Below are 26,426 nucleotides of genomic sequence, written 5' to 3' on the forward strand. Positions count from 1 at the left end.
GTACTGTTCAGTACCAACCACTTATAGTCTCAGTGTAAAAAAATATAATGTAATTAACACCCTATGACAGTGTTCGCAAAAAGTATAATTTATGGCATGTTGAATTTATATAATTTAAAACAAGAATAACCTAGAAAAAGAGATGCAATTAAACACAAAACAAAAACATCAACTGAAGTGATACCATTTCTGTGTCATTTCTACATTTCCAATGAAGGAGCATGAGATCCAATTGCTTGAGCCAAGGATGCTCTTTTTCTGAGGCATTGCTATCCGTTCGAGGGGGGGTTGGGTATCTCAGTTTTCTCACGACCTGATACCGGCTGCATCGTGAAAGGACAGGACCGTGCTGGGAGGATTTTTTCATCATTACTGACCTCAGTGGGCAGTACTCAGGGATGACATGGTTGTGTTATTGGTGAATGTACGCTAAGTGTTGTAGAAATGGGGCGATCCTGCCGGTCGTCCGGCCAATCGCCTATCGAGGTGTGGCTCTGCGGGGGCGTGGTCATCGAGGAGAGGGCGGTGCTAGAAGCGGAAGTGTGTCTCGGCTGATCTCTCGCTGTCATTCGGCCACGGTCGGTTCCAGGAGAGAGGGGCAGCCAAGAAGCATACACAGGAATCGGCTGGCTCTGTAGGAAAGACAGTTAGCGAGAAAATATACTGAAATCAAACGAACAATGAAACCGATCGAATAGGGCTAGTAAAAGAAACGCGGCCGAATATATCTAACACATTGCCACGTTAACAAAGCTCTTTGATCACACAGTCCAGATTAAAGGCAGCAGATAGAGAGCTGTGTCATTGAGCAGGCAGGACACGTCAGGAGAAGGGAGAAAAAAAAGAGCTGACCGACTGCACTGTACGAGTCAGCTATTAAATCCTCTCTGAAAAGCTTTGCCTGACTTTTTTCAAGGACACCATCTTTTTGTCAACCCGAGGGAAGGATCTCGACAAAGACATCGCCGAGGTCGAAGGTGGTGATCAGAAGGTGATTAGAAAATTCATTCGCCTGTTTTCTGTCTGTCCAGCTAGCTAGCATTTGTGCTAACGGTTAATAGCTCGCTAGCTAGTTAGCAACGGTTGAAATGTTAGCTGGCCGGCTAACACGTCTTGTTGATTTAAAGCGCGTGCCTGTCGACTGTTTCCTCAAAAGTACAAATATATTAACGAACATTTAGATTTTATATTATTCATCGGGTGCATTTCGGTCCAAGTACATAGGTGTTTGACTTTAATCTGATACATTTTGAGGTTGGACTCTATAGACTCCTGACAGCTGTCAAACAAGGTCGAGGTGTTTTCCTCTGAACGTTATGTCGGTTAATTGTTAATATTTTTGACATTCTTAAATATGTAGCACTGCTCTCTTCTCTGTGAGGCTGTAATGCGGGTAGTTAATTGTCTGTCAGTTGGTTTGCGTGAGGAAAACGTCTTCAAATGGAGAATGCTCGACACAGCAGTATTTTCAGCTATATTGGTGGCTGCCAGCAGCTCAGCTGTAGCTTTACAAGCTGGCAACGTCACGGGGTTATAATTAGCTAAAGATGTAACGTTAACTGGTTGGCTTTTTTTCAACTGCCCAGAGTGATAAGGGCAGATTGTTCAGTGCAAGAAGGAGCTCATTCATGACAATTTTGTGTGATAATCCTATGTCTAGGAATTCTCTGAGGGAGTAAAGCAGACCTCATAGAAAAAAACCCTCTGTATGTCACTAGAATATATCAATGGCCATCACCTAGCTGTTTCTAAATCCCTTGATCTATGGTTGAACAAGAGGGGCTGACTGCTAACTCAGTGCATGCCATCCTGTGTGCTCTTCTCTCAATAGGACCAAACGATCACGGGATAGCATTTGTGTGTGGGGGGAGAAAACAAATGGGGGATTACGGGTTCGGAGTCCTAGTTCAAAACAACACTGGCAACAAGTCTGCATTCCCGGTCCGAATCCACCCGCATCTGCAGCCCCCACACCACCACCAGAATGTGTCGCAGAGCCCTGCTGCTTTCATAAACAGCACCACAGCCGCAGGGAATGGCACCACGGGAGGCTCTCCCTGGCTCTTCCCCGCCTCTGCCACCCACAACAGCGTGCAAGACGAAATCCTGGGGGGCCCAGAGAAGCCCAAAGCACAGCAGCAACAGGAAATGCAAGAAACGCAAGAAAAGCAACAGCAGTTGTCCCCTGGGAGTCACCAGGAGGGTGGAGGTGGTGGTGGGATCATTTCAGAACTGGAAAAAGCCCGGTCAGAGGAAGTCAAGACAGACAGCGGCGTGTCTGAAGGGAGTAATGGAAAGGAGAAGCAGCTACGTCTTGAGTCTCCTGTCCTGACGGGCTTTGATTACCAGGAGACATCTGGTCTTGGAGGAACTGGTCCAGTCCAGTCCAGTACGACCTCATCATCCCTTACTGGCTTCAACAACTGGTCAGCTGCCATCCCACCGGCGCCATCAACCATCATCAATGAGGACGTCAGTTTCTTCAACCCGGCCTCTGCCAACAATGGGCCCCTGCTGTTCCAGAACTTCTCACACCATGTAAGTCCAGGATTTGGTGGGAACTTCTCCCCCCAGATTGGACCGGCGGCAGCCTTATCCCAACACCACCCAGCTCCCCCACCACACCCCCACTTCCAACACCCCCACAACCAACACCAGCAGCATCGGCGCTCCCCTGCCTCCCCACACCCTCCACCGCCCTTTCCGCACAGGAATCCTGCTTTCAGCCAGTTGCCGCATTTGTCCAACAGCCTGAACAAGCCCCCGTCCCCCTGGGGTCCGGCCAGCTACCAGAGCCCCTCTCCCTCCCCCGGCTCCTCCACCTCCTGGAGTCCCGGAGGAGGCTACGGCAGTGGTGGCGGCGGCTGGGGAGGATCTCAAGGCAGAGATTATCGCAGAGGGCTGAACGGTGGGATGACCCCCATCAACTCTATCTCTCCCCTGAAGAAGACCTTCCCCAACAACCACGTGGCGTCCCAGAAGTACCCTCGAAATAGTCCCGCAGGCTTCAACCCCAAGTCCTGGATGGATGATGGAGTTGGACGTAGTGATAACATCTTCCCCTTTCAGGTAAGTCTACCTGTGATGCAATAATTCTGGCACCTTATTCATTACAATAACCAATATATTGTTCTTTTTTTTGTGTGCACTCTGTGTCCATGCTTTTGTGATATTGTTCGGCAGTGTCCGCTTGCTGCCAGAATGATTCAACATCAGGATGTCATTTATTTGAGCTGTTAATTTTATTACAGTATGTGGTATCGCTTCTATTTTTAGAAGTGGGGGGAAGGGCAAGGATTTACATGATGCATTTCTTACCGTGTTAGCTTAGAAATCAGTCCTTGGGCTCAGTACTTCCACAGCTGTACGTCCCTGATGATGACTAATGTGGCTCTGTCACTGCAGTGGTGTGTGCCACATATACAAACCGGGGGTGCGGGGAGTGGGGTAGGCATCATGGATGGAGAGAAAAAAGATGGGGAGAAGGATATGGAAATGGGAAAGGGAGCTTAGAAATGGTGAAAAAAGGCGAACGGCTGCGACGGCATGGGAATGGATGAAGACTGACAAAGACTAAGATGTGACGAAAGATCTAGATAAACCTGTAAAAAAGGAATCATGGTGGGATTTATTTCATACTGGCCGGAAGCAAAAAAAACCAAAACAGTGGAGGTAATACTGTGGATTGATGGCCCGAGCCTAATGCCTAATGATTTTTCAGGATTACTGCTTTATTTATCACCCAGGTCGTGGCTGCCATAGCCTAGCAACTGGTTTTCAAAATGCCAGCCTATTCATTGTGTAATTTTCATAGTCGGGTCCACTTGAAATGAAGATGATTCAAATAATTGTGTTATCACATGTAGAAAACAGCTGAGAGGATTGATGGAGAGTGTAAAGGGAGCACAGAGATAAATTCATTTTATTGATCTATTTCATGATTGATTGCGTCGGCTGTTACAAGGAGGAGGGGCTGTAAAGAGGATGGCTGCTATAGGCTCTGCCCGGCCTGATGACCTGATGAAAGGTTTCTTTAAGTGCTCTACATGTCCTCTGCCCTCTTACCTTTAGACAAGGTTGCCTTTGCAGTGTCAAATTCACTTCTGGTCAATCCTAAGTACTTGGTTGCCATCGGGGATCATGTTATCTTGGATGGAGGCATTATAAATTGTCTGAATGATTGCTTGCCTTTGCTGTTTTAGCTGTCTGTCAATAGCTGAACAGTTTTAGTAATTGGTCTTAGAGACCACCATAGAGAATGGAGAAAGTCTAAAACGTTTTCTTCAGGAATTAATTTAATTCCTCCAAACACAAACACAAGTTAAAATTTAGAAGGTATTTCTTGCTGTGACCTTCATATGAATTAATGACTCACAGTGCACAAAAGGCCAAACAGTAAGGACGCTGTACTAACATGTCCTGACATGTCTTGGGTTTTTTTTTTTTGCTGTATAAGTAGTAAAGCTTACCTCTGAGAAGCTATTTACCATTAGCTAACAGTTGGTAGTCATGGGGTCAGGTTCAAATCTGTCCGGTTCTCAATCATTAGGGCCTAATCCTTGTTAATATTGTGGAGTCATATTGTGTTCAAATCAACTCCCCAGAGCTGCTTATTTAGTAAAGATTCAGAACGTATTAAGCAACAATCAAATGTTGTAAATGCTACATTTCAAAAGGTACAGATGAAACTAGCACCTAGCTCCGTTAGCGGAGCTGTCTTTAACTGATTCACCAAAGATGTAAGCTAAAGATAGCTTTAATGTAGGAGCAGTATGCTGCTCTTCCCTGTGGTTGAATAAGATCAGCTAAAGTAGCATTGTCCTCCTGTGAGTGATGTGTGTGTGTGACTGGTTATCTAAGTGTAATCCATTAACAAATAGAAGGAAACTATTTTATAGGTGTAGATTAGAAGAGTAATAAAATTGGCTGTTAATAATGAAGACATAATTGATAGGTGATTGAGGTGATATAAAACAGCTCCCCAATTCAAAGTAGAAATTTACTGTGACATTATTTGCTGTCTTTCTGTTCTCGACCTGCTCCTTTACCTTGTAATAAAGCTTCAGTGTTACATTTGTTATGTTTATTTTGAACTAAATCAGACTTGTTTGTGCTTCACTGTGTGTGTCTATAAGGGCATTGTTTTGCCAGTGTTCACATGATCCACGGACGCCTGGATTAATGCATTTCCAAATATCGCCTCATGTTGTACAAAGCAACCACACATCCTTTGGAAAGTAGGGTTTGGTCTCACTAAGGTGCTTGTTTCCTGCTTGTGAAAGAAAATACGAGCTGTATATCATCATGATGGACGGCTCATGTGTCTTTATGAACCATACGCCAAAGGTTTTTTTCCACCCTATAAAATAGTGTTGTCATGTTGCAGTGTTGAAGCTGCCAATAAAGATAAGCCGAGAAGTTAAATGATTACACAGGAAACCCAAGTGTCAAGTTTATCTGACATAGGCGTCCTCAGTGTGATTCAGGCTTTAATACCAGTCGGCCTTCAGACCAGTAGTGTCTTTTCATTAACTCTTATTGTGTTGTGAATATTTACTCTAATCAAACACCCATAACTTGTTTCGCTTCTCAAAATTGGCACTCAAAGTAGCACTCGTCGACATCATGCACCATTCAGATGACTGATGACACATGTTGCCTTACACAAGGCCCCCCCAGCTTTGGTAATTGAAATAGCTCTGTAACTCTGAACTACAGGGACCCCATGAGGAACTGTTGTCACCATGTTTCACTATAAGCCTTCTCCAACTGCCTCACATAGTTTCTCATTTTAGCACTGACACAACACAAGCATAGGTCGCTTTAGTTTTACAATTCCGATTGTTCTGCCTGTGTGTAATCTAGTTTGAGTTTCTTTGTTCACTTTTGGATTAAATGTGATTGTAACACAAAACTTTAAGGGAGCACAGCTGATAGCTGGCTCCACTAAAGTAACATAAAACTTGCAATTAGCTTCTGTTCAGCAGGAACGCATATTAAAATAGGACATGCCACTAGTCAGGTAGTTACAGCTATTTGTCTAGAACTGTTATTGGTTTAGTCAAGCAAAAGTGTAGATTTAGGAGTGAGGATAATTTATCCTAAATTGTGTACAGCACAGTGCGCAGGCAGGGTTGTGTTAGAGCAGCTTTAGTATTTTGGGTGGGCTCCAGGCCAGGCACACTCCTGCTAACGGCTAATACCCTGGTTAGCTAGTAAGCTAGCTCCAAACCAGAAATCTGTTCTTTTTAAATGCCATTAAAGCTTCCCTTTACTTGCCTCCTACTTTTCATTTACCCATCCATCCGTCCATTAGCTACACCCACTTACCCCTGAGAGGTTGCAGCAGGAATCAAGCCAATCCCAGCTTGAAATCGGTCAGCAGGGGACACTAAGGTGGGGTACACCCTAGACAGGTCGCCAGCCAACCACAGGGCTGACACCTCCAAAGACAGCCATTTATGCTCACATTTACACCTACACACAGTTTGTAGCCAAACCTGCATGTCTTTGGACTGTGGGAGGAAATCTATGCATCTGAAGAAAACCCCCACAAGTTTTCTCTTTTCCTTGTTCCGTCATTCCTCACCTGCTGCTGTGTCAGGTGTACTGGGCTGATTCGGATTGGTAAATTTGGCCGGCAGCCTGGAGGGCCTGAGGGCAAGTGAGCCAGGACAGGATATTGTCTCAGTAAGCTACTTGGGTAACTGTTGGTTACAGCTCCCTCCTTACTGTTTGTGTAGCTGCAGCATTGTTAAGTGCTGTTATATGAAGGTACGTTGTTAAAGTAAGTCTTCAGGCATGTAGTAGAATCAAATGTTAAGCACCTGTCGGCCACAGCTCAGCTGCATTAGTTTTTAAACTACAGAACTCGTGCAGTATTGTTGACATGAGACTTCCATGATGAGGAAAGAATCATGTCGAGGCTGAAAGTTTCTCTTTAAAGGAAGAAGCTTCATTCTTTTTGGGTAAGTTTCCTCCTCATGTTCATGATTTGTGCATTCATATATTCATATTCTCTTAGACGCCTGTACGTCTACAAACAAACTCTCAGCCATTAAGCTGTAGAAGCCCGGGGTTTAAGCAATTACCTCTGGTCCTTGTGACTTTGGTGTTAAATGAGAGAAATGTTTTTTAGACTAATGAGCGGACTGAGTGGTGCTGGCAAGCACATAACTCTGCTGCTCATACAGCCTCATTGTGCCCTTCTCACACCCTTGACAGAAGCTCTGAAACAGGAAGAAAGAGAGCTTGTGTGCATGCGTGTGTATGTGCACATACCCATGAGCCCTAATTAGTCCCTGGCCTATGTCTTTTGCACATGTGTCTTAACAAAGGAAGAAGACAAAGCAGAGTCTATGTGGAAGTGTCATATTGTATTTAGCCCAGCTCATTGCATACAATAAAGGTCTAATCCCCAAGCACTGCAAATACTGCCGGAACCACTTTCCTGTTACACCCCAAATTCACACATACACACACACACACTATTCAGCCATTGAGCCAACACTGGGTTATAGGTTGTTTTTGACAGTTGGGGGTATTTAATGTCATAGCAGGCCTTTGAAATACTTTGACCAGGAAGAAACATAATCGCTAGCATCAAAAGCTCAACCTGCTTCCCTTTCCTGCCCTCCTTTCTTCTCTCTTGACTTGGCCTTACCTCACTACTCGCTTTCCCACTCTCCATCATCCCCTTTCTTTCATCTGCCATTTTCCCCTTCCCTTCCTTGCTTTGGGCTTCCTCTCTCTCCCTGTTGTCTCACTCGTGTGATTAGAAGCACAAAAAATAAGGGGAAAAACTGCACCCTTCCCACTGCTGAATGTGAGTTGTATGTGAAATAGTCTCTCCTGTAAAAATGCATACTGCATCCATATATCTTTATGTTCCTTACCCTGTTGCTTTCCCCAGTCCTCCTTCACCGTCTGTCTGCTTCCATTTTTCATTAACAGGCAGGTGACATGGAAGATTAATGGTTGAATTAATCACCCGCAGCATGCTGTATTTAATCATTCTTTACATCCCTGCACGTCATCAGAATCTGATGGCGGCTGCCCTATCTGCTTTGTGGTGCATATGATTGAACCCTATTTAGGAAGGAGAACTAACATAGCAAGAAATCTGGGCCATTTTGTTATTTTTCCAGCTTTTTTCACTTGCCAGTTAATCAGATGCAGCTTTAAAAGGTTCGATTTTGTGAATGCTTAGTTAGGGTTGTATGGATGCCCAATAACGTCATTCATCACTGTTGTGTGACAGCTCAGTGCTGGTGACTGAAGGTATGCATAATTAGCAAGCCGATACACAGTTGTGGCTGTCTAGCCTTGGCTAAACACGAGCTCAGACCTTCAAAATTAACTCATTTTAGTGAATTGTTCGTGGTACTAAGGCGAAACATTTCTGCTAGTTATTCACAGTGTTCAGCTCAGGATGTGAATGATGCTGGACTTTACCAGCTGAACGGGCTTGTGTTAAGGCCAATACAACATGTTTTTACCAATGACTGTATAGATGGACGACGCGTTCACATCTGCTCTCAATGTACAAAATTGAAGTCAAAATTGCCTCCATGATAGGCGCTGCCATCTTGTGATGGTGACATCATTTGGAGCCAGAGTTGCGCAGTAGAGATTGGCGGGTGGAGCCGCTGTAGCCACATCCGCTAACCAAAACACACACTTAAATTACCGGAAAAAAAACAGCAAGGACCCCGCACATCAGCGTATTTAACAGCAGAACAGCTTCTTGTGTTGGTAGATGTGTGTAAGCAGTCTACTCTGCTAATCCGGAACAGATCGGCTGCAATTGCCGTATTGGTCAACAGAGCTGTCAATCATCCTTTTTACAGCATCAAATAACTAATTAAAAATAAACTTAACACTTAAATCAGCATGATAAGAACAAACTATAATGACAGATACCATGTTTGAGAAACATTTTTGGTGTATATTTTGATTTTATAGTTTGACTCATGTCCCATCTGTTAACATAGAGGAGGCGGGCTGTATGACCTATAATGCAGCCAGTCAGCAGGGGGCGCTCCAAATGTTTTGGCTTCACTTTAAGGGAGCTGTCATGTCTATCTTTTTTTACAGTCTGTGGTTTTCACCCATAGTTTTCTATGTGAACCAGCATATGGGATCAACTCTTCAGTAAATCAGCTGGTCACACTTCCCAAATGGATTGGCACATCATGGACACTGTAGTTTGACCACTTCCTTTTTCAGTATGACACAGGCAATGCATGGTATGACTGCACTTTACCTTAGGTTTCTGTAATTATTAAAAACAGCATACCAACTTTAGCATACAGTTTTCCTCAGAGTTCAGATAAATAGCATTGAGTAGCATCTTCTATATTCTAGATCCAGGTGAGGCAGTTTGTGTGAACCCTGAGAGTATATGTTGTATGAAGACACAAATGTATGTATGTGGACTAAATCTATCTACTTTGAATTGGTTGGTTGAATTGACAAGTTTTGAAAGAAAAAAACAAAATTATAGGCTGTTTTTAATTTAATTTAAAAAGGCAATTTTAGGGTTTGATGCCTCCCAAAATGTCTCCGATCCACTGTGCACATGCTGATGATTTAAAATGTAATGATGCGTTCACTGCCATCATTATCCTAGTACACTTACATCAGCTCCGAACACATTTGTTGATTCAGGGTCAAAAATAGCAACAAGACTCTGTGGAGGCCATGCTGCTTAATGCAAATATGTCAGTCATGCTGGCTTTTTCTTACTGACAGTCATGGTGTAAAGGGGTGGGTCTCATCTTTTAAATCCTCTTAGCTTTAAACGCACTGCGTCATGGCTGTTATATTTTTGCTATTTATCCAGGTGCACCGAGCTACATTTCACTGTTGCCTGCAAATATTAGCGTGTCAAACCATGTCTGCCATGTTTATACCTATTGGCCCTCGGTTAGCGTGGGCAAGCTAACATAGATACACAGACATGGACTACACTGTAAATTCAGTGAGTCCTGCTTGCTGCTAAAATGTGTGTGTGTTTGTCCCTGTATATGACAGGCAACCGTAACCGTGCGTGTGCATGTGTGTGTTTATTTGTGCACGTCCTGCAATCTGTCAGGGATGAGTACTTTGCTGGTCAGCTGGCCAGTTGTTGAGAGAGAGAAGGAAGCACGAATCTGATGATTAATCATCGTCTGCACCTCTCCAGGCTAACGCTTAGCAACTGCAGAGCACCGTCCAGTCATCATGTCCGCCATACACGAGTCCATCTCAGCCACAAAATGAAGTCCTATTCTCCTGAAACAATATGATGTGATTACCCTGCGATAGGACAGCAGCCGAAATAAAACTGTAGCAAGGAAATGGTACAATAAAGAACACCCAATAAAAGTTATTAGAGCGCAAAAAGAGAGAAGAGCCATCGAATAATGCAGCAGATCCCTGAAATACTGCACCTTGCTGCTACCTATCTCAGTTTTTGTGCTTGGCTATGCTAGCACAGACTTGCTAATGGTGCCTGCAGTAACCAGTCCTTCACTTATATCTCGCTCACCTGTCTTTGAGTGTTTAGTTTATTTAACCTGAAGCAATAGCCTAAGTCCACATAAGATACTGAGGCGGATATGAGAAAATAGCCGACATAGTCTGGCCTACATCCCTGTGTTGATATTTGTTTTGAGGGAGAGAGTCTTCACTGGGTGTGTTCCTCTTCCCATGTCATCTCTGTTGTAGTATGTTCCCTCATTCGCTCTGTGTTGGAAATCGACACCAGCCAGAATGCTGGTTATAAATTTTGGCTACAGCTGGGAAGTTTGGCTGTTTCATCAGCCAGCGTGGCAGACATCCAACCACGCGCTTTGGCTGATCAGATAATAAAAGTAGGTATTGAATTTTGGGAGCCACTGCAGACACCAGACAGTAGATGAAAAAGTGAGTTGTTGCCTGCCTGCCCGACCCTTGATCATATGGTTCACTGACGCAGGTTTGTTTTTCTGAACCCTTTAGCATTTGACCCCTTTGGAGTTCATTGTGTAACGCAGTATGCTGTAAGCTTTTCTTCTTAAGGAGGTTCTGCTTTCAGACTTTTCTTCATTGGCCAGCAGTATTTGTTATTTGGAGAGTGTAGCCCGGGTGCTGGATAAATGAGAACGGTTTGCATGCATTTGTTAAAAAGACAAAGAGAAACTACAGGTTATTTGCAGGTTGACAGACACGTTGGGTAATTCTTCTTGTGCAAGGCCTGTTGGTTATCAGTCATGTCGAGGGCAGAGCTGATCATGTGTGTTGATGTTGAAGCTTTAAGCAGAGGCAAATTTGACTTGAAGCTGCTCATTGAACACTTTTATGTCATGTCATGATTGTAGATTTTCCATTTACTGCTAACAGCTTATTTTAATGAACAGACTTTGACACGTGTGTGCCATTTATTCCGAATGTTTGATGTTCATGTGTTATTTTCAATTGCCACTTTTCACTTTAAGTTTGCTTTGGGGCTGCCGACAGTAGATTGTACTTGTTGAAAAGTAGTTATAATTTTCAGGCACCCATCAACCAGTTGTTGCACATTTAATTTTTTAATTATTTTTTGAGGCTTGAGAGAAAAATGTTTCAGGTCCAGGACTTGAAAAATATTTTTTTAGAGCCACTAACTTTGTGTTTATGTAGATTTTGGCGCCCCCTGTGGCCAAAGCCGTACCTCTTATCTCTTTGCTGATTTTGTCCTGTACATGCTTAAGTGTTGGTTTTTAACAAGAAATCTCCTCCTGCTGTCCTCAACAGTCATGAGTTTGAGTTGGCATTACCCTGGCCCTTAGCTGCTAACTAGCTAGCTAAGTTCAGCTACAGTATATAACTCCTCTTCACAACCGCTATACTTGACCCTCATCTTATCTGGACACTTTCTGCTGACTGCTGTATCTTAACAACAAGAAAGCATCTGGTTCACTACAGCGCAATGATATGTTACCCACAAGGCCACCTTCATTAAAGGGCAAGGCTCAACCAGTAACTCAACACGTAGGTCTAACAGACGCACCGACAACAGACAAGATGCAGCTCCTAAATGGAGTTTGTGGCCTTTTTATCTGCGACTAACCGACCAAAGACAGATTCATTTAAGTAGCCTCTATAACAAACAATAAGGCCTGAATGTAAACAGTAGCTACACCTGACTGGATTAACATTACACCCATTTGCCAGGACCTAGTCTGTGCTTCTGATTTTTAAACGTTTCAATTGCACCAAATTCAGATTCCAATTCAAGTTTAGGAAAAAAAAAACCATGCCCTTGCAGAGTGACGCTTTTGTTATATTGAAACCTTGTTATTTGCAAGGGTTGTAAGTTGTAGGAGGCTGTGAGCCGTCACATTGTCTAAAAACTCAGCCTCCTGATTGGTCTGTCAGCTTCCTGTCAGGCTCAATCAACTCTAAGAGGATGATTTGCAGACATAAATCTCTGAGCTTGAGAGATGTATTCTGGCATTTTACAAGCATAGTACAGCAGGCTCTCCCGCTCTCTATTGTGCTTTATATTTATACTATGGTGTTAAATTAAAACAGTGTGCTTTACGAATAATTGCATATAAAGAGCATCACTGTGTTTACATAAATGACAGTATACAGATCATAGTTTCTACAATCGATGCTTTCGTGTTTTTTACACCTGTACTTTAAAAGGCAGAGTGGTTGATAGAACAGATATGATGCAGAAAGGAACAAAGTTTATTTCAGTCGTGACCAGACAGTTAAGAAAAGAATAATCGTGACTGAACATTTTAGTCATGATGTGCCGAGTCATCGGCCCTGTGCAGTGTGAGATCTCTGACGCATAAAAGAGGAATAGAAAAGTTTTTTAAGGTGTTTCTGCTTTTAAGGAGGCATGCGTTGGAGAAGGATGGGGAAGAACAAAAGGAAGGAATGAGACAAAGCCAATCACATGATAATATGACCTTCAGCAACAGCTGTACATTTGAACTACAATTTTTTCTCTTTTCTTTAGGATTTGTCTGCATGAATTGTTGCTATTTTGTATTGAAGGAAGCCAAAGGAGTTTATCAGTTTGTCACCAAGTTGTTGTCAGAGGCTGCATATTTCATTTGGCTGAGGTGGAGTCAAAACAGAAGCCTTATCAGCATGGCACTTGGAATATGTGTGTGTTTGTGTATGGGCACATATTTTGTGTATACACACTGCATGGGTGTGTGTGTTTGTGTGTGCATACAGACATTTCCAGTATGGTTGGTATGCCAAGGATGCTCCTTGTTTGTAGGTGACAAAGCTGTCTCTCAAGAATTAGCTCGACTCCCACTTTGTTCTACTGCTCGTTTTACTGTTGACTTCTATTAAGCTGCCTCATTGACTGAGGGAGTTGACGGCTTAGTTACTCAGTTCACTAACTCGGGAAATGACTACGAGGTAAACAACAATAACAGCTACCAAAAGAGGGGAGCTGTGGTTAGAAATAAGAGAGATCAAAGAGAAAGAAGATTTAAACAACAGAGCGTTTGTATTTTAATAATCCGTGTGTTACTCAACACACCTGCGTGATAGAGATGAGGGTTTTTTGAGCTACTGTTTCGTATCTAACGAACCAAAAAAGGAGGCCTTGAAAATGCAAGCAGAAAGAAAACACTTCCCCAAAAAGTACAAACTTTTTAATAAGGTTGATGCAGCCTCTTTTTATCTCTGCCTCTTCAGTTTGCCGAATATATTAGTGAATCACTTGAGAGGCCAGTGATCCATATGAGAAACTAGGGCCCACTCACTCCTAATTTGTTGTGCTTTTTCACTCCCTCTATTTAGGCCAATGCCAAAAGTGTCAGTCTTACATAAAAAGGCCAAACTGCTATTTAAACCCTCATTATTCCATGGTATTGTATTTATTAAAGCAAGTCAGAAGAATATATTATTGACGCAAATGAATGGATCTGTCACTTCTTTTGTATTTATCTCTGAAATAAGCTCAGGATAAATCAAGAGTGGAGTGAATACCCTTTTATAAATAACGCGCAGTGCATCTGCTCCCTTTTTGTGAATTGTTTACCCTCTTGAATGTTTCGATTGTGAAGCAGTCAGAATTGCAAAGCCTATATTTTTATGTGTAAATTCAGAGGACTGCTCTTTAGCCAGCTTGGGTCCACTGAAGTAGATAAATGTAATTGCTTTATTATTTAGACTGTTTACAAAAAGAAAGTGTAAAAATAAGTAAATATTGCTCTTTCTCTCTCTTTTTCTCCTCTTTATAGGAACGCACCAGATCATTTGACAGCTTCAACATGAACACGCTGGAGAGCTCCCTGATCGACATCATGCGGGCCGAGCAGGACACCCTGAAAGGTGAAAATGCCAGCTGTCAATCAAGAACATGAAACACTAAGTGCACATCTAGAACTGCAACCGTGTTCATTTCACAGTCGGTTCACGGCAGGGATTCTCTGTGGGTATTTTTAGCACCCGTGTGATGTAAAGGTTAGAAGTGATAATCACACCTGGCACACTAACAGATAAAACAGATATAACAGATTTCCATACATAATTAGGATTATTAATACTCTGGGTGCACTGTTTGCTGGGTGAGCATGGCTTACCCTTAATATTTATCCAAGGTATGTGTAACCTCACTTAAAAAACGCTTCAAAATATAATTTTAAAGAGGGGGTATTATGCTGTCTCACATTTTAAGACATATACAGTATATACTGTTACAATGTTGGATGTCCAGACTAAACGTGGGTGAAGTTTCAAATCTGTAGGTAAAAGTATGTTGGAGTAATCCCCAGGCTTCTCAGCTCAGTCTGCTGTGAACGCCACGTTTCACTGTGTTTTTTTCTATACGCTGCACTTTGTGACGTCACAAAGCAGGCTTCGGAGAGCTGGCCAATCAGAAGAAAGTGGGCTTGTAGGGGCGGGGTTTCTTAGAGGGACAGAGCTGACTGAGCTGTTTCAGGCAGAGGCTGTATGAGGGCCTGCACAGAGTTTTCTAACTGTAAATGATGCTACGCTCCTCCATACGAGTGAAATATGAAGCTTAAAATTAGCGTAATTGGCCCTCTTTAAGGCTGCCAAAAATAATGACTAAACCTGAAAAACATCTGAAACATTTAAATAGATTGCAGAGCATTATGGCAACATACAGTAGATACTATATTTTATTCTGTCATAAATTAGCATAACATTCCGTTTGTGATAAAGACATGTTTTTGTTGTGGTTGTATCTCAATAGCAAGCAGTAGTATAAACTGCTTACCATCTTATTTACAATTTAACGCCTCAGTTTTAGTAGAGAAGTTTCACTTCCTCCTCAGGTCAGACAACCAGACATTGTGTCTTCTTTTGGTGTTGTGATGAAAAATAATAAGAAAGGTTAGCCGGTGTAGCAGTCAGCTCGCAACTCTTGTCTTCTTCTTCCCTCTCTCTTCTTCCCACTTTGATAGAAAAAAAACAGGTTTTCTCACTTGTGCGAAAACTCATTTTCTAAGTTGTGCCCGAGTGTGGTGCAATAAGTATGACCTCTTTTTCTCAGGCGACGCAGAGAGAAGAATACGAGGCTGATGGAAGCTTAGGCTTTGTATTTAAGAGGGGGATTTGTGCGAGAGATGGAAGAACTCCCACTGATCTGAACTGAAGTCAGTGGCCGTCATTAGTTTGTAATGATAGCAGCTGCAGAGTGTCCCAAGTTGTAGGATGATTTTCCAAAACAGTGATAAACACAGATCAAAGCTCAGTTTTTGTTGAAACTGTTTTAGAGAGGTGTTGATTTCTTTCTTTATTTAAAGACCTTGAAATATACATAATAACGTGGGAGACAATTAGCTGGAAATAGAATCAGCCATTGCAAATTGAACTCTAACTGACTTTTGTTATTGATTAATAGAGACAAGCCAATGTCCATTATTGGCTGAATGGTGTTAGGCAACATTGGTCAATGGTAACCCAGAAATGGGTTATTGAATACAGCAGGTAGCCTCTGTTGTTTACTGTCTGAGAGGGTGTAACTGACAGTAATTATAGATAGGGAGTGCTTAGCTAATAAAAAGCTCTGTTGCTAGTGTAGGTCATTGGTCCTGAGGGAGGCGGCTGTAGGAGGAGTTCTGGTAGTGGCTGTTGTTTGATAGGAAACACTGGGGCTTGATTGGTTGTAGGCTTCATGTAGATAGTGACTACTGCACACCCATCTTTTTTTAAGTATTGCCAGTCTAATAAAGACAAAGCAAAATACCTGTGAGTAGCTAAAAACACATTATATTAGCATGCATTTTTATGCCCTGTGTGCACTAGATAGGAAAAAAATAGGATTGTAGGACGACCTAGGGCGAGTCCTTATTCTTACATATTCTTACAGCGAGGTGAGAGAGCTTCTTCTGATCGAGGGGAAGAAAAATAAAGCGACAGGTTTCTGTTTACTAACCCAGTTTCTGGCACGTTTATAACGTCAGGCGGTGACGCAGCAGAAGAGAGACCGAAAGCAGTATACTCCACTGGCAATGGGAAAAGAGACAATCGGCATTAATTCTTCCCGGGTCTGAAAAACCCTTACCAACGCGCTCATTTTGGTGGGAAAGGGGTGATATTTAGTTTTATTCAATATGCATACAAAAACATATTTCTGAATCTTCACCCTGTTGGTAGTGCATCCCATAACAAAGCAGCTCTCTGTTGTTAGCAAGCAGATGAAAGTGACTTGTAGGCACCTGCAAGCAATACAAAGCCAACAGAAAGCAATGAATTGTTTTACCTTCCTGTGTGGGCGGGACTTAATTGCGCTGTGTCTCTGTAGGCCGAGTGCAATAAAATGGATTACCTTGTGTTTCTGTGTGCGAGTAAATGTGAGCACAAAAGATCTCAAATTGGCAGTGACTAAATAGATTTTGTCTTCATGTGCTGCAGATCTAATGACAAAGAAAGTGTAGCATATGAATTTTACTGTGTAGAAAATCAAACGGTACATGCATGACTCCTTTCCCTTTCTTTTTATATTGAATACAATACTATGATCCGTAAATTAGGTGCAGCCTTGTAGAACACAAACACACACACACACACACACACACACAGACATGCACTCACTAGTTCCAATACCAGAATAACAAGAAGAGTGAAAACTCCGAGCTCCAGACACTTCACTATCACCTCGTATTTATTTCAGCCTCACACCCACTGGGCTCAGCCACATCCAGCTGTGATCTAATGTTCTGCTGTCAAGCTTTAGTAAATCTTCCCTCAATATTAAGAGACGAGGACTGGAAGGTTACCTCATTAAGCACGTTCTGGTGTCTCAGCTCCAGCCATGCTGGCACAGATTCCTGCGACTGTTGGATCCAAGAGCTGGGCACCAGACGCACAAACAAGTTTTCTTCTAAATTGAAGCCTCTGCTTCGTTAGAAATCGAACCATGAAGGACTTTGAAATTATTATAAGATTATATATAATTTAGCAGAATTGATTGTGACCTCAACTACTCGAATTAGTAGTCTCATTCAATTATCTTTGTTGACAAAAGGACATGTCATGTAATTCCTCATCTTTTTCGTCCTGCACCCCTTGGCCTGCTATAAAACAATATTCTATTTATTCCTTGTCTTCTTAATTATATTCAGGCTGTACAGTGCAGTGCCAAGTGCAGCAGTGACTCAAGTTGACTCCTCTCCTTCTCCCTCAAAGCAAAGCAAAAAGAGAAACATAATTACAGCACATTCTCTTTAAGCACTGCCTCTTCTCCGGGCTAACTGTCTCTTGCTTTCTCCTGCTCCCTGTCACAAACGTTCATGCGTGTACACACAAATATAATAACCACACATGCATGCACAAGTGCGTTTAGATACACGTAAGCAGAGCACAAATTTCTCGCTCCAGCAGAACATATTGAACAAAGTGAGAGCCATGAAGCCGGGAACAGGCGAGGCAAAATGTCTACTGTAGAAAGTGGCTTTGAATCGCTTCCAGCATTGTCCTGACTGACAGAAAGGATCTCTCTGTTCAGCCACCACTCACTCACACACACACACACACACACACACACACACACCACTGCGTAGTGTGTCCTTGTGCATGCGTGTGCTTTAACTGCGACTGTGCTGTACATGTAGGCAGCCAGCAGCATGCAAATAAGGTTCACAGAGCGGGCACACACAACCCTGCAGACACACAGGGATGTGGTGCTGCTGACGTGCCTGCACACTTGCTCCACAGGGACCATTAAAGGCTTTTAAAGCCCAACGTGACGAGTTGTGCTCAGATGTACTTTGATTTTGGGTGGTGCACCTTTAAGCACACACTGTATGATACCAAGCCAAATTACAGAGGGAGATAAGCTGTCGAATTCTGCAGTGCAGTCCAGAGGAATCAAGCTAGCCTGTGTGACCTGTTTTTGGATTAAATTGAGGGTTTTACGGACAGTTTTTATTTATTGTGAAGCAGATAATGTAATGACATACATGTAAGAATCTACAGAATAACATAGTATAGTTTTTTAGCCTCTGAATGCCACAGTCGGTCCTGTCCTGGTTTCTGTGGTCACTGAGTCCTAGTTCTGCTTTATGCTCCACATCTACTGAGAACAGTTGGGCTCAATAGGCGAGGTGTGGGGGAGGGGCCTGCAGATTTCCATGTGACCGAGGCATCGGAATGCACCAATCACAGGGCGGTCCATACCCATACAACAATGGTTGTACTATTTCAGCTCTTTCATCTCATTATCCCTCTGCAGCAAGCGGGGCTTGCATAACTTTGAAGCTTGTTTGGCATCATAACATGTATTTGTGTGTGGGTGCGGGTGTGTTTGTGCGTGCGAGGCCGGCCTGGCAAATGGCTCAATGTAAAATGTATGATATGAGGCTCAGAGAAAGACAGAGGGAGGCACACATTGGGAAATGGAGGTCGATGAGAGGGAGAGAGATGCTCGGTGTCCCACAGATGTAGTCTCTAATGAGATTGATGTGGAAGCAACAGTCTGTGTGCTCATATCTGTTCAAACCCATTTAGTTAACACACTCTTAATGAACTGTCTGAAACACCAACTGTTTGATACGATCTTCTGCCCAAAATGAGTACATTTTCAAACCAGACCCTGGCCCTTTCATCTGACTTTTTCTTCACAATTGTTGATAGAATGTAAATCTCTGTAATAAAGAGCATTATTACGGTCACAGCCTTTCTCTAATTACAAACTGATAGTGGTTCTATCTCTCCTCAAATTGTCTTTTATCTGTAATTTATGTGGCCGCCAATACTGTGTGAGATTTGACATATTTCTGTCAAATCTCAATACGGGGCTTTAACACCAAAATGAGGATTATACAGTGATTCAAAGACACGGGGGAGGGATTTCCCAGGGGGCTTCTTTTACTGAAAATCAGAGATTTTTGTTTCGAATGATGAATCCAAGCATACAACATGGGCAAAAATATTCAGCCTTATTCTACTTGTAGGAAGAAGTCAATTAAAACTTCTGGATTTCTTTCTTTTGAGTCACATTTAGTGACATGTAGCCCTCATCATGTTAAATGTCTTCTGTTCTGTGTCTCCCTGTGCAGGTCGTCTTGGGTTCCCTCATCCAGGAGGGGACAACCCTCTGCCCCTAAATGGTATGTATGGCAAACCACTCAGGTTCACCGGCCAAACTCATGTTACAAATTAGGGATTAAAATCATGAGGAGTTTGTGTCCACAATGTAGTAACTTGCACAGATTTATTAAAAAATGAACAGAAATCCTTTAAAATATTATTTGGGAAGTGTGCCCCTGCAATTACTGTTTATCGCCATAGGTGCCGCCAAAGAGAACAAAACAGATCTTTGAGATTACCACTTTAATCTAAGATTATGCAGCCACTTGGTACTGTACTGAAAAGTTGCTCACTGAGGTAATTACGCTTTCCCCAAACTAAGTACACATATATTAGATGTGATTCATCCAGTTTCAGCTTCTTTTCTGACTCTTCCTCTACATAGTTGCACTAAGCACTGTAGGGGGTTAAAGTTGGACCATGTGAGAGAACCTTGAGTTTTACGTCTGGTGACTTTGAGGCCTAGTGCTCCTTTGCTTGCCTGGGATTGAATGCAGCCGAAAAGTTGTGTGCGTCTCTCCTCAGTGCCCCCTCTGCTTTCGGAAATGTCAACGTGAAATAAAACTGCCATTTCAGCGCTCGCCCTTTTCAAAGTAGTTTTCAACCGACAAGCATTTCTGTCGACGACCTTTTATCCGGTCCCTCAAATAAACAGAAGGATGAAGAGGGGCATTAAAGAGGATGAGTGGATATAGAGAGGACGTGGGGGGGGTTTTGACACCAGGAAATAGGTGGATGAAAAAAATGGCTGTGGGATGAAGCTAGCTTAATGTGTGTCACCTCAATTCCTAGCCCCCAAACTTTCCTGTAAAATAATACAGCAGAGAAATGGAAAAGAAATAGGGATAGACTGTCATGTAACAGAGGTCCCCATGCCAGCTTCAAAGAAGGCGGCCATGACACCCGACCCTGATTCTTGTGGTTTTAATGCAGAGGCTTAAGAAAAGTACTCTCAAATGTATTCCTTTTACGTCTATACTATACACTTAATGTTATTTCTAGTGACGTAACTTTTCTCATCAGGGTCTTATCGTCTATTTTGACCCTGCAAGGAAGAAAACTGTGCGTTTAAACTGTACATAAAAAATTGAGCCTCTCTGGAACGCTCGAATAAAATCCGGCAAACCCCTTTGACCTGCTGTCGTTTCCACAGCAGCACTTTTAATATTCAGCAACCTCTCCTTTGCCCTTGCACACTCCCGTTCCCTTCATCATTGTGTAAGTGTGTTGCTGTGGTCTTGGGGCCAGGATGTAGAACAGGAGAGGCCAGCAGTTTCTTCACAAGATCGCCTGGTCACATGGTGAGATCACATGGTCTGGAGCTGTCATCAAGCCCTGAGACAGATGGTGCCAGAGGATAGGCAGGATTCAGAGGTTGCACACCAGCTCTCTCTCTCTCTCTCTTTGTCTCATAAGCGTACACAGATTGCATTCCTCATTCTCCTGATCTCTCTCGCTCACTCTCATTTTCTCTCACCCCCTCACGGCTTTTTATCAGCTTGTTTCTCCATCTCTTCCAATCTATTTTTCTCACACACACACACACACACACACACACACACACACACACACACGCACGCACACACACACACACCACATCTTTTTATAGCACTCTGCTCTCTTTCAATCTGCTTTCCTGTTTCTCTCTCTCTCTTCTCTCTTTCTAGCTCTCTCTGACCTTCCCCCCCAGAGTTAATGTCCATCTGGGTTGGAAAGTCCACTGAGGGAGCTGAGGATTATTGCTTGTGTGTTCTGGCCACTTCCTCATCCCCCCTCCGTGTTCTTACAGTGTTAGACGGGTCGATGCTTCAATCCCTCCAGTGTGCACATTTTAATTCATTTCACCTCGGCTCGGTGCGAAGAAACATTATTTCCCAGTGAGCGTATTAAATGAAATGAGTAAAAAGGAGCTATTCCTTGTGTTAACATATGACCGTGAACTGCATCAAGGGCTATTGACCTGTTACATGGATTATAAGCATATTTAAAGTCAGGAGAAGGAATTCCAATCATTCCCAACCTACCACCAGCCAATGTGCCCTAGGGATGTATTCATACTTTTCAAGAGAATAATTAAAAATGTGTTGCTTTAATCTTTAGCGCCGCATCGCTTAAATACATTTGATTTCATATGTGCTCTTAGATTCAATGTTAATGCTGTGCCTCCTCTGGCTGCCATGGTCACACAGCGAGAAAACAGCGGCTACCTGGAGAAGCTGAACGATTCTCATCTTTTGCGACAAAGGCAGATAGCTTGAGCAAGTACACGGCAATGACGGCCTTCTTTTCTCCCATTATTGGTGCCACTGCTAGCCTCCTTTGGTCGGGCTGCTACCATGCCAACATTGGAAAACAATAGAGGTTGCAGCGGTCTCTGCTCGCTGTCATAGCCTCGTTTTATGTTTACAAGTTGAAAGCATGACTGTAGGAGGGCAAAACATATTGTGAAATGGCTGGCCATATCCAGAAACACTAACCGGTAACTGCTCTGTTATCACTTCTGGCACTTTCATTTGGTTTATGACAGAGGAAGGTTTCATTACCCCCATAGTTAGTCATACAAGTGCTTCATCAGCAACAAAATGTAACAACCGCTGCCACTGGAACAACTGGGATTAAAAAGGCATACAAATTGAATTTCTGTCGGTTTGAGCACACTAAATCTGTTGTTAACAGGGTTGTTCATGATCTTGTTTAATTATAATGCAGGTTTTAGTGCTGCTTGATCTTAATGAAGCATTTCGTGCTGTGTTGACTCTTATCTTGGGTCATTGACTCGAGCAGTGTGATTAGAAGTCTATCTTCCTATCTTATCGCTTGCCCTGATTACTCATGGTGTGCCTCAAGGTTCTGTCCTTGGACAACTTGATATGATTCTGGGCCATAATCAGACAGCAGGACACTACTCTCTACTATTCCACATGATAAAAGACAGTTGTACTTTTCAGTCAAGCTGGACAATGAAACATGAAATTGTACGTTATATTGTACTTTATGTTTCGATTAAGTAGCATGGTGACAGCTCTTCACAGCTGATTAATAAATCAGAGGGCGGTCTGGCAGAAAATGGAACATCCCTCCACCCTGCCACCTTTATTGCTACAGTGTGTGCGCATTTTTTATTATAATCCTCTTCTTTGATTTGTCCTAACCCCATGCAGCCAGGAATTATAGCAGGAGACGAGGTAAAACATGACATATATTATGTCACTTTTCAAGCATTTTAACTCAGTAGGGCTGAATACTTTTTGATGTCAAGCCACGCTGTTGTGATTTTACTGGTTAATGGGCGTTGGTTGTTTAAGTGAATGCTCGATTAAGTTCTGAACGACTCCGTTCAGTGACATGTTCATCTGCATGATCGTCTTAAGTGTCGAGCCTTGCAAAAAGCTTGTGAAGTGAACCCGTGCGTCCGTCTCTCATTCTTTCAGTATTTGTTTCTCTCGTGCTGCTTGACTCTTGCTTGCTTTTTCTCGCTTTCACACACACACTTTGCGACATCGTCAAGTCAGACAATAGCTGTCAGTGTCACACAAGTTAATGAGGCGGAGAGACAGAAAAAAAAAGTGAAGTTTTTCTTTGACACTCACTGCAACAGAAGCACAGACACATGGCCAGGCACATGGCCGGAACCACTCACACACACACACACACGCACGCACACATACACACATGCTGTAAGCTCAGGCTAACTCCCTTGCATAAATCTTTATAAAGCAGCTCAGGGCAGGTTTGTAAGGGAGCAGGAATAGGCCAGGGAGGGCTTAACCTCTCCAATACACACACACACTCTCGCAAAGATGTCCACTGAGGAACTATTAAGACTGAGAAAAGCTCTGTATTTATTTAAAAGCACCTGCATGCATGCTCAGTCCTTCATAGACTTGATTGTTGCTGGCAGTGTTTGTTCAGTCCAATTCCTTTGCATGAATCAGATATGTACCTTTAAATTGCTACATGACTGTACTTAACTTACTTTATAATGTTTGTATTTGTTTCCCCTAGTTTTAATGAGACAATTAATTCCACAGGCTAAAATAATATATAGTTTCACATGATCCCCTACTAACCTTTGTGCTCTCCGTTACCATTCACTTCTTATTGTGCCGTAATAAATAGACCTATGTTTTATTGCAACTCTTGTAATGTGCATGACATGCTACTAACCTGCCTAAATGATGTTGAAAGTGATGTCAGATCAAGAAAAACCTAAAAAAACCCCACATCCTGTGCTTTCAGCCCAGCACCGGGTGAATTATGCAGTGCTAATGTACAGTTGTCATCCCCGGCCTGTAACTATGACAACAGTGACCCCTCCTCAACCTTCACTGCTACTTCTCTCCTCAGAAAAATAAACCTTTTCCTCGCTCTCCTTCTTCATCTCTGTCTCAGGTCACTCCTCTCTCTTCCCCATGGAGGATGGTTTCCCTGACGATGAGCGTGGCGATCAGGGTCTTGCAGGCCTGGGCTCCCCACACTGCTTTCCTCACCAGAACGGAGAGCGCGTCGAACGCTACTCGCGCAAGGTCTTTGTGGGAGGACTGCCCCCGGACATAGATGAAGGTAAAGCAGTTTAATAAAATGGAAATGGGTTCATTTGGGTGCCATTTTCAGTATCTAATTGAAACTTATAAGAACAGGACATGAGGGGAATGGTAGATTATAAGACATGCAACACAAGCCTGATGACTGTTAACGACTATGCATTCTGTCTGCTTAATTACAGATGAGATTACAGCCAGTTTCCGGCGCTTTGGACACCTGTTTGTGGACTGGCCTCATAAAGCGGAGAGCAAATCCTATTTTCCCCCTAAAGGTATATCAAATCATCATCACAGCTTCTTCATTCTCTGCCTTTTTCTCTCGTAAGTCCCGATCTGATTTGTTACTGCGATAGATACGTCTCACTTTGGTGTCTCTGTATCTGGTTGAGAGAAAAGCAGATCTGTACTTTGATGGCAGCTTTTCTGGTTACCTTAGTATCTGTGTACTATTAAAATGAGAGCATCTGTGCAGTCTGCTTTTGTCTTAAGGCTCTTCTGAAGCATTTTGCAAACATGCCTGGCCTGTTTGTCTGTTTCTCCGTCTATTTGTAAAAGCTTATGCCCTCCTGCTGTGAATGCAGAACGTCGTGATAAAACATACAGTCACAGTAATCATCACACTACATTCCAACACGACTCTTCTGTCAATACGACGTGTCCCCGGCACGAATAACCCTGCTGTATTTTGTGTAGGCTACGCCTTCCTGCTGTTCCAGGATGAGAGCTCGGTGCAGGCTTTGATCGATGCCTGCATCGAGGAGGACGGCAAGCTGTACCTCTGCGTGTCCAGCCCTACCATCAAAGACAAGCCGGTCAGTGGGAACACACACACACAAACACACAAATGCTCCCACAATGAGCATGAATGCTCCCACAAGCAGCTAGTTTTAAACAGCGCACGGTGCAATTTATCTCTGGAGCTGAAACCTGTTGGTGCTGTGTGTGTGACAGGTCCAGATCCGCCCGTGGAATCTGAACGACAGCGATTTTGTGATGGATGGCTCTCAGCCTCTGGACCCGAGGAAAACCATCTTTGTGGGAGGTGTCCCTCGTCCGCTCCGTGCAGGTATCTTTTATTTCTGTGTTAACCTGGTGAATCAACAACAAACATTGACAACTGTGCATACGAGTAGAATCCTGTGTGTTATCATTCCTATCCCATGCTTTCTTTAATGTATCCACAGCTGTTGTCCTGTTGACTTTGTGTCATTGTTTTAACATAACATTTAACATATGTTTGAACTGTAAATAGCAACCAAAGAAAGATCTCCTGCAATGTGATCAGCTTTTGCCTGCCAGGATGTCGAGCTAAAAGAGGCACTGTGCCGGGGAAATCTGCTTTGACCTACACAGGAACAGCTCTCTGTGCTGTGTCGAATATTAAATTCCTCTTTATCCTGATCTCAATGTTATGTGTGCTTCGCGTTCATGTTTACTGCACCACTGGTGGCTGTGTTTAGCGCTGTAGTTGTAATGACCAAGGTCATAAGGCCCTGTGGTGCATTCAATGTTTTATGAGCCTCTGTAATATCTGGGCCTGAAATAACAAGACTTAAATCTACATATTAATTAAGTAGCATTTGACATTTTTTACCTTTTTAAAGCTGCATTGTAAATTAGTTATCGCTCCCTTATTTGCATTTTTGTTAACTGCTGATAAGAACACACACATAACCACTGTAAATCAACTTGTTGGTGTTCATGGCAGCTGACTTCTCTCTCATATTTACTCCTTCGAACTCTGCTGAACTTTAATCCATCTGTGTTTACGGCTTTAAGCTCTCAGATCTACAACCCTCATCATGTTGCTGTGTTTGTGTTCACTGGCTACATGGGCACGAGTTCCTGTATTAAGCTTGCGTGTGTTCGCACGCAATCGTTGAATTTTACAGTCATTTCTGTTCCTGTGTTCATATCAAGTCTGTGCCTCAAACTTGTTATTTGTGAATATTTTCATCAGCTTTTTTTTTTGCCCTTTTGCAGTGGAACTGGCCATGATCATGGATCGCCTGTACGGCGGCGTTTGCTACGCTGGCATCGACACAGACCCTGAGCTGAAGTACCCCAAGGGAGCGGGGCGGGTCGCCTTCTCTAATCAGCAGAGCTACATTGCTGCTATCAGTGCTCGCTTTGTACAGCTGCAGCATGGAGAAATCGATAAACGGGTGAGTGGGGAGAAAAGAGAGCTCAGTGTTTTTCGACCTCCCCTCTGGGTCCCCTTCTTTCTTCATTTGTCTCCCTTTGCCTCACTTCCTGTTCTGTTTTCCTCTAACTCTCCTCTCCTTTGCTTCATCACTTATTAGATTTCCTTAAAGAGCAAAAACTGCAGCACTTTATACAGAT

At 43.0% G+C, this 26,426-nt stretch overlaps 1 protein-coding gene across 2 annotated transcripts in view; it reads left to right on the top strand.

Annotated features, from left to right (window-relative positions):
- Window positions 1–582: 582 nt before the first annotated feature.
- The window catches only part of cpeb4b (cytoplasmic polyadenylation element binding protein 4b), a 32,208-nt gene continuing 6,364 nt past the window's right edge, over window positions 583–26,426 (top strand). The window contains exons 1-10 of one of the 2 annotated variants that reach the window (XM_069666012.1): window positions 583–991; window positions 1,832–3,069; window positions 14,223–14,313; window positions 19,509–19,559; window positions 22,701–22,724; window positions 23,932–24,102; window positions 24,266–24,355; window positions 24,777–24,895; window positions 25,035–25,149; window positions 26,067–26,248. In XM_069666012.1, the coding sequence (XP_069522113.1) occupies window positions 1,879–3,069; window positions 14,223–14,313; window positions 19,509–19,559; window positions 22,701–22,724; window positions 23,932–24,102; window positions 24,266–24,355; window positions 24,777–24,895; window positions 25,035–25,149; window positions 26,067–26,248 (2,034 nt within the window). In that variant the 5' untranslated portion in view covers window positions 583–991; window positions 1,832–1,878. The remainder of the gene's footprint in view (window positions 992–1,831; window positions 3,070–14,222; window positions 14,314–19,508; window positions 19,560–22,700; window positions 22,725–23,931; window positions 24,103–24,265; window positions 24,356–24,776; window positions 24,896–25,034; window positions 25,150–26,066; window positions 26,249–26,426) is intronic. The other variant, XM_069666021.1, reaches the window with a different exon arrangement.

Source organism: Semicossyphus pulcher, unplaced genomic scaffold (genome assembly GCF_022749685.1).
Source record: "Semicossyphus pulcher isolate SPU_LCO1_2020_fin unplaced genomic scaffold, fSemPul1.0.p SCAF_10, whole genome shotgun sequence".
Lineage (NCBI taxonomy): Eukaryota > Metazoa > Chordata > Actinopteri > Labriformes > Labridae > Semicossyphus > Semicossyphus pulcher.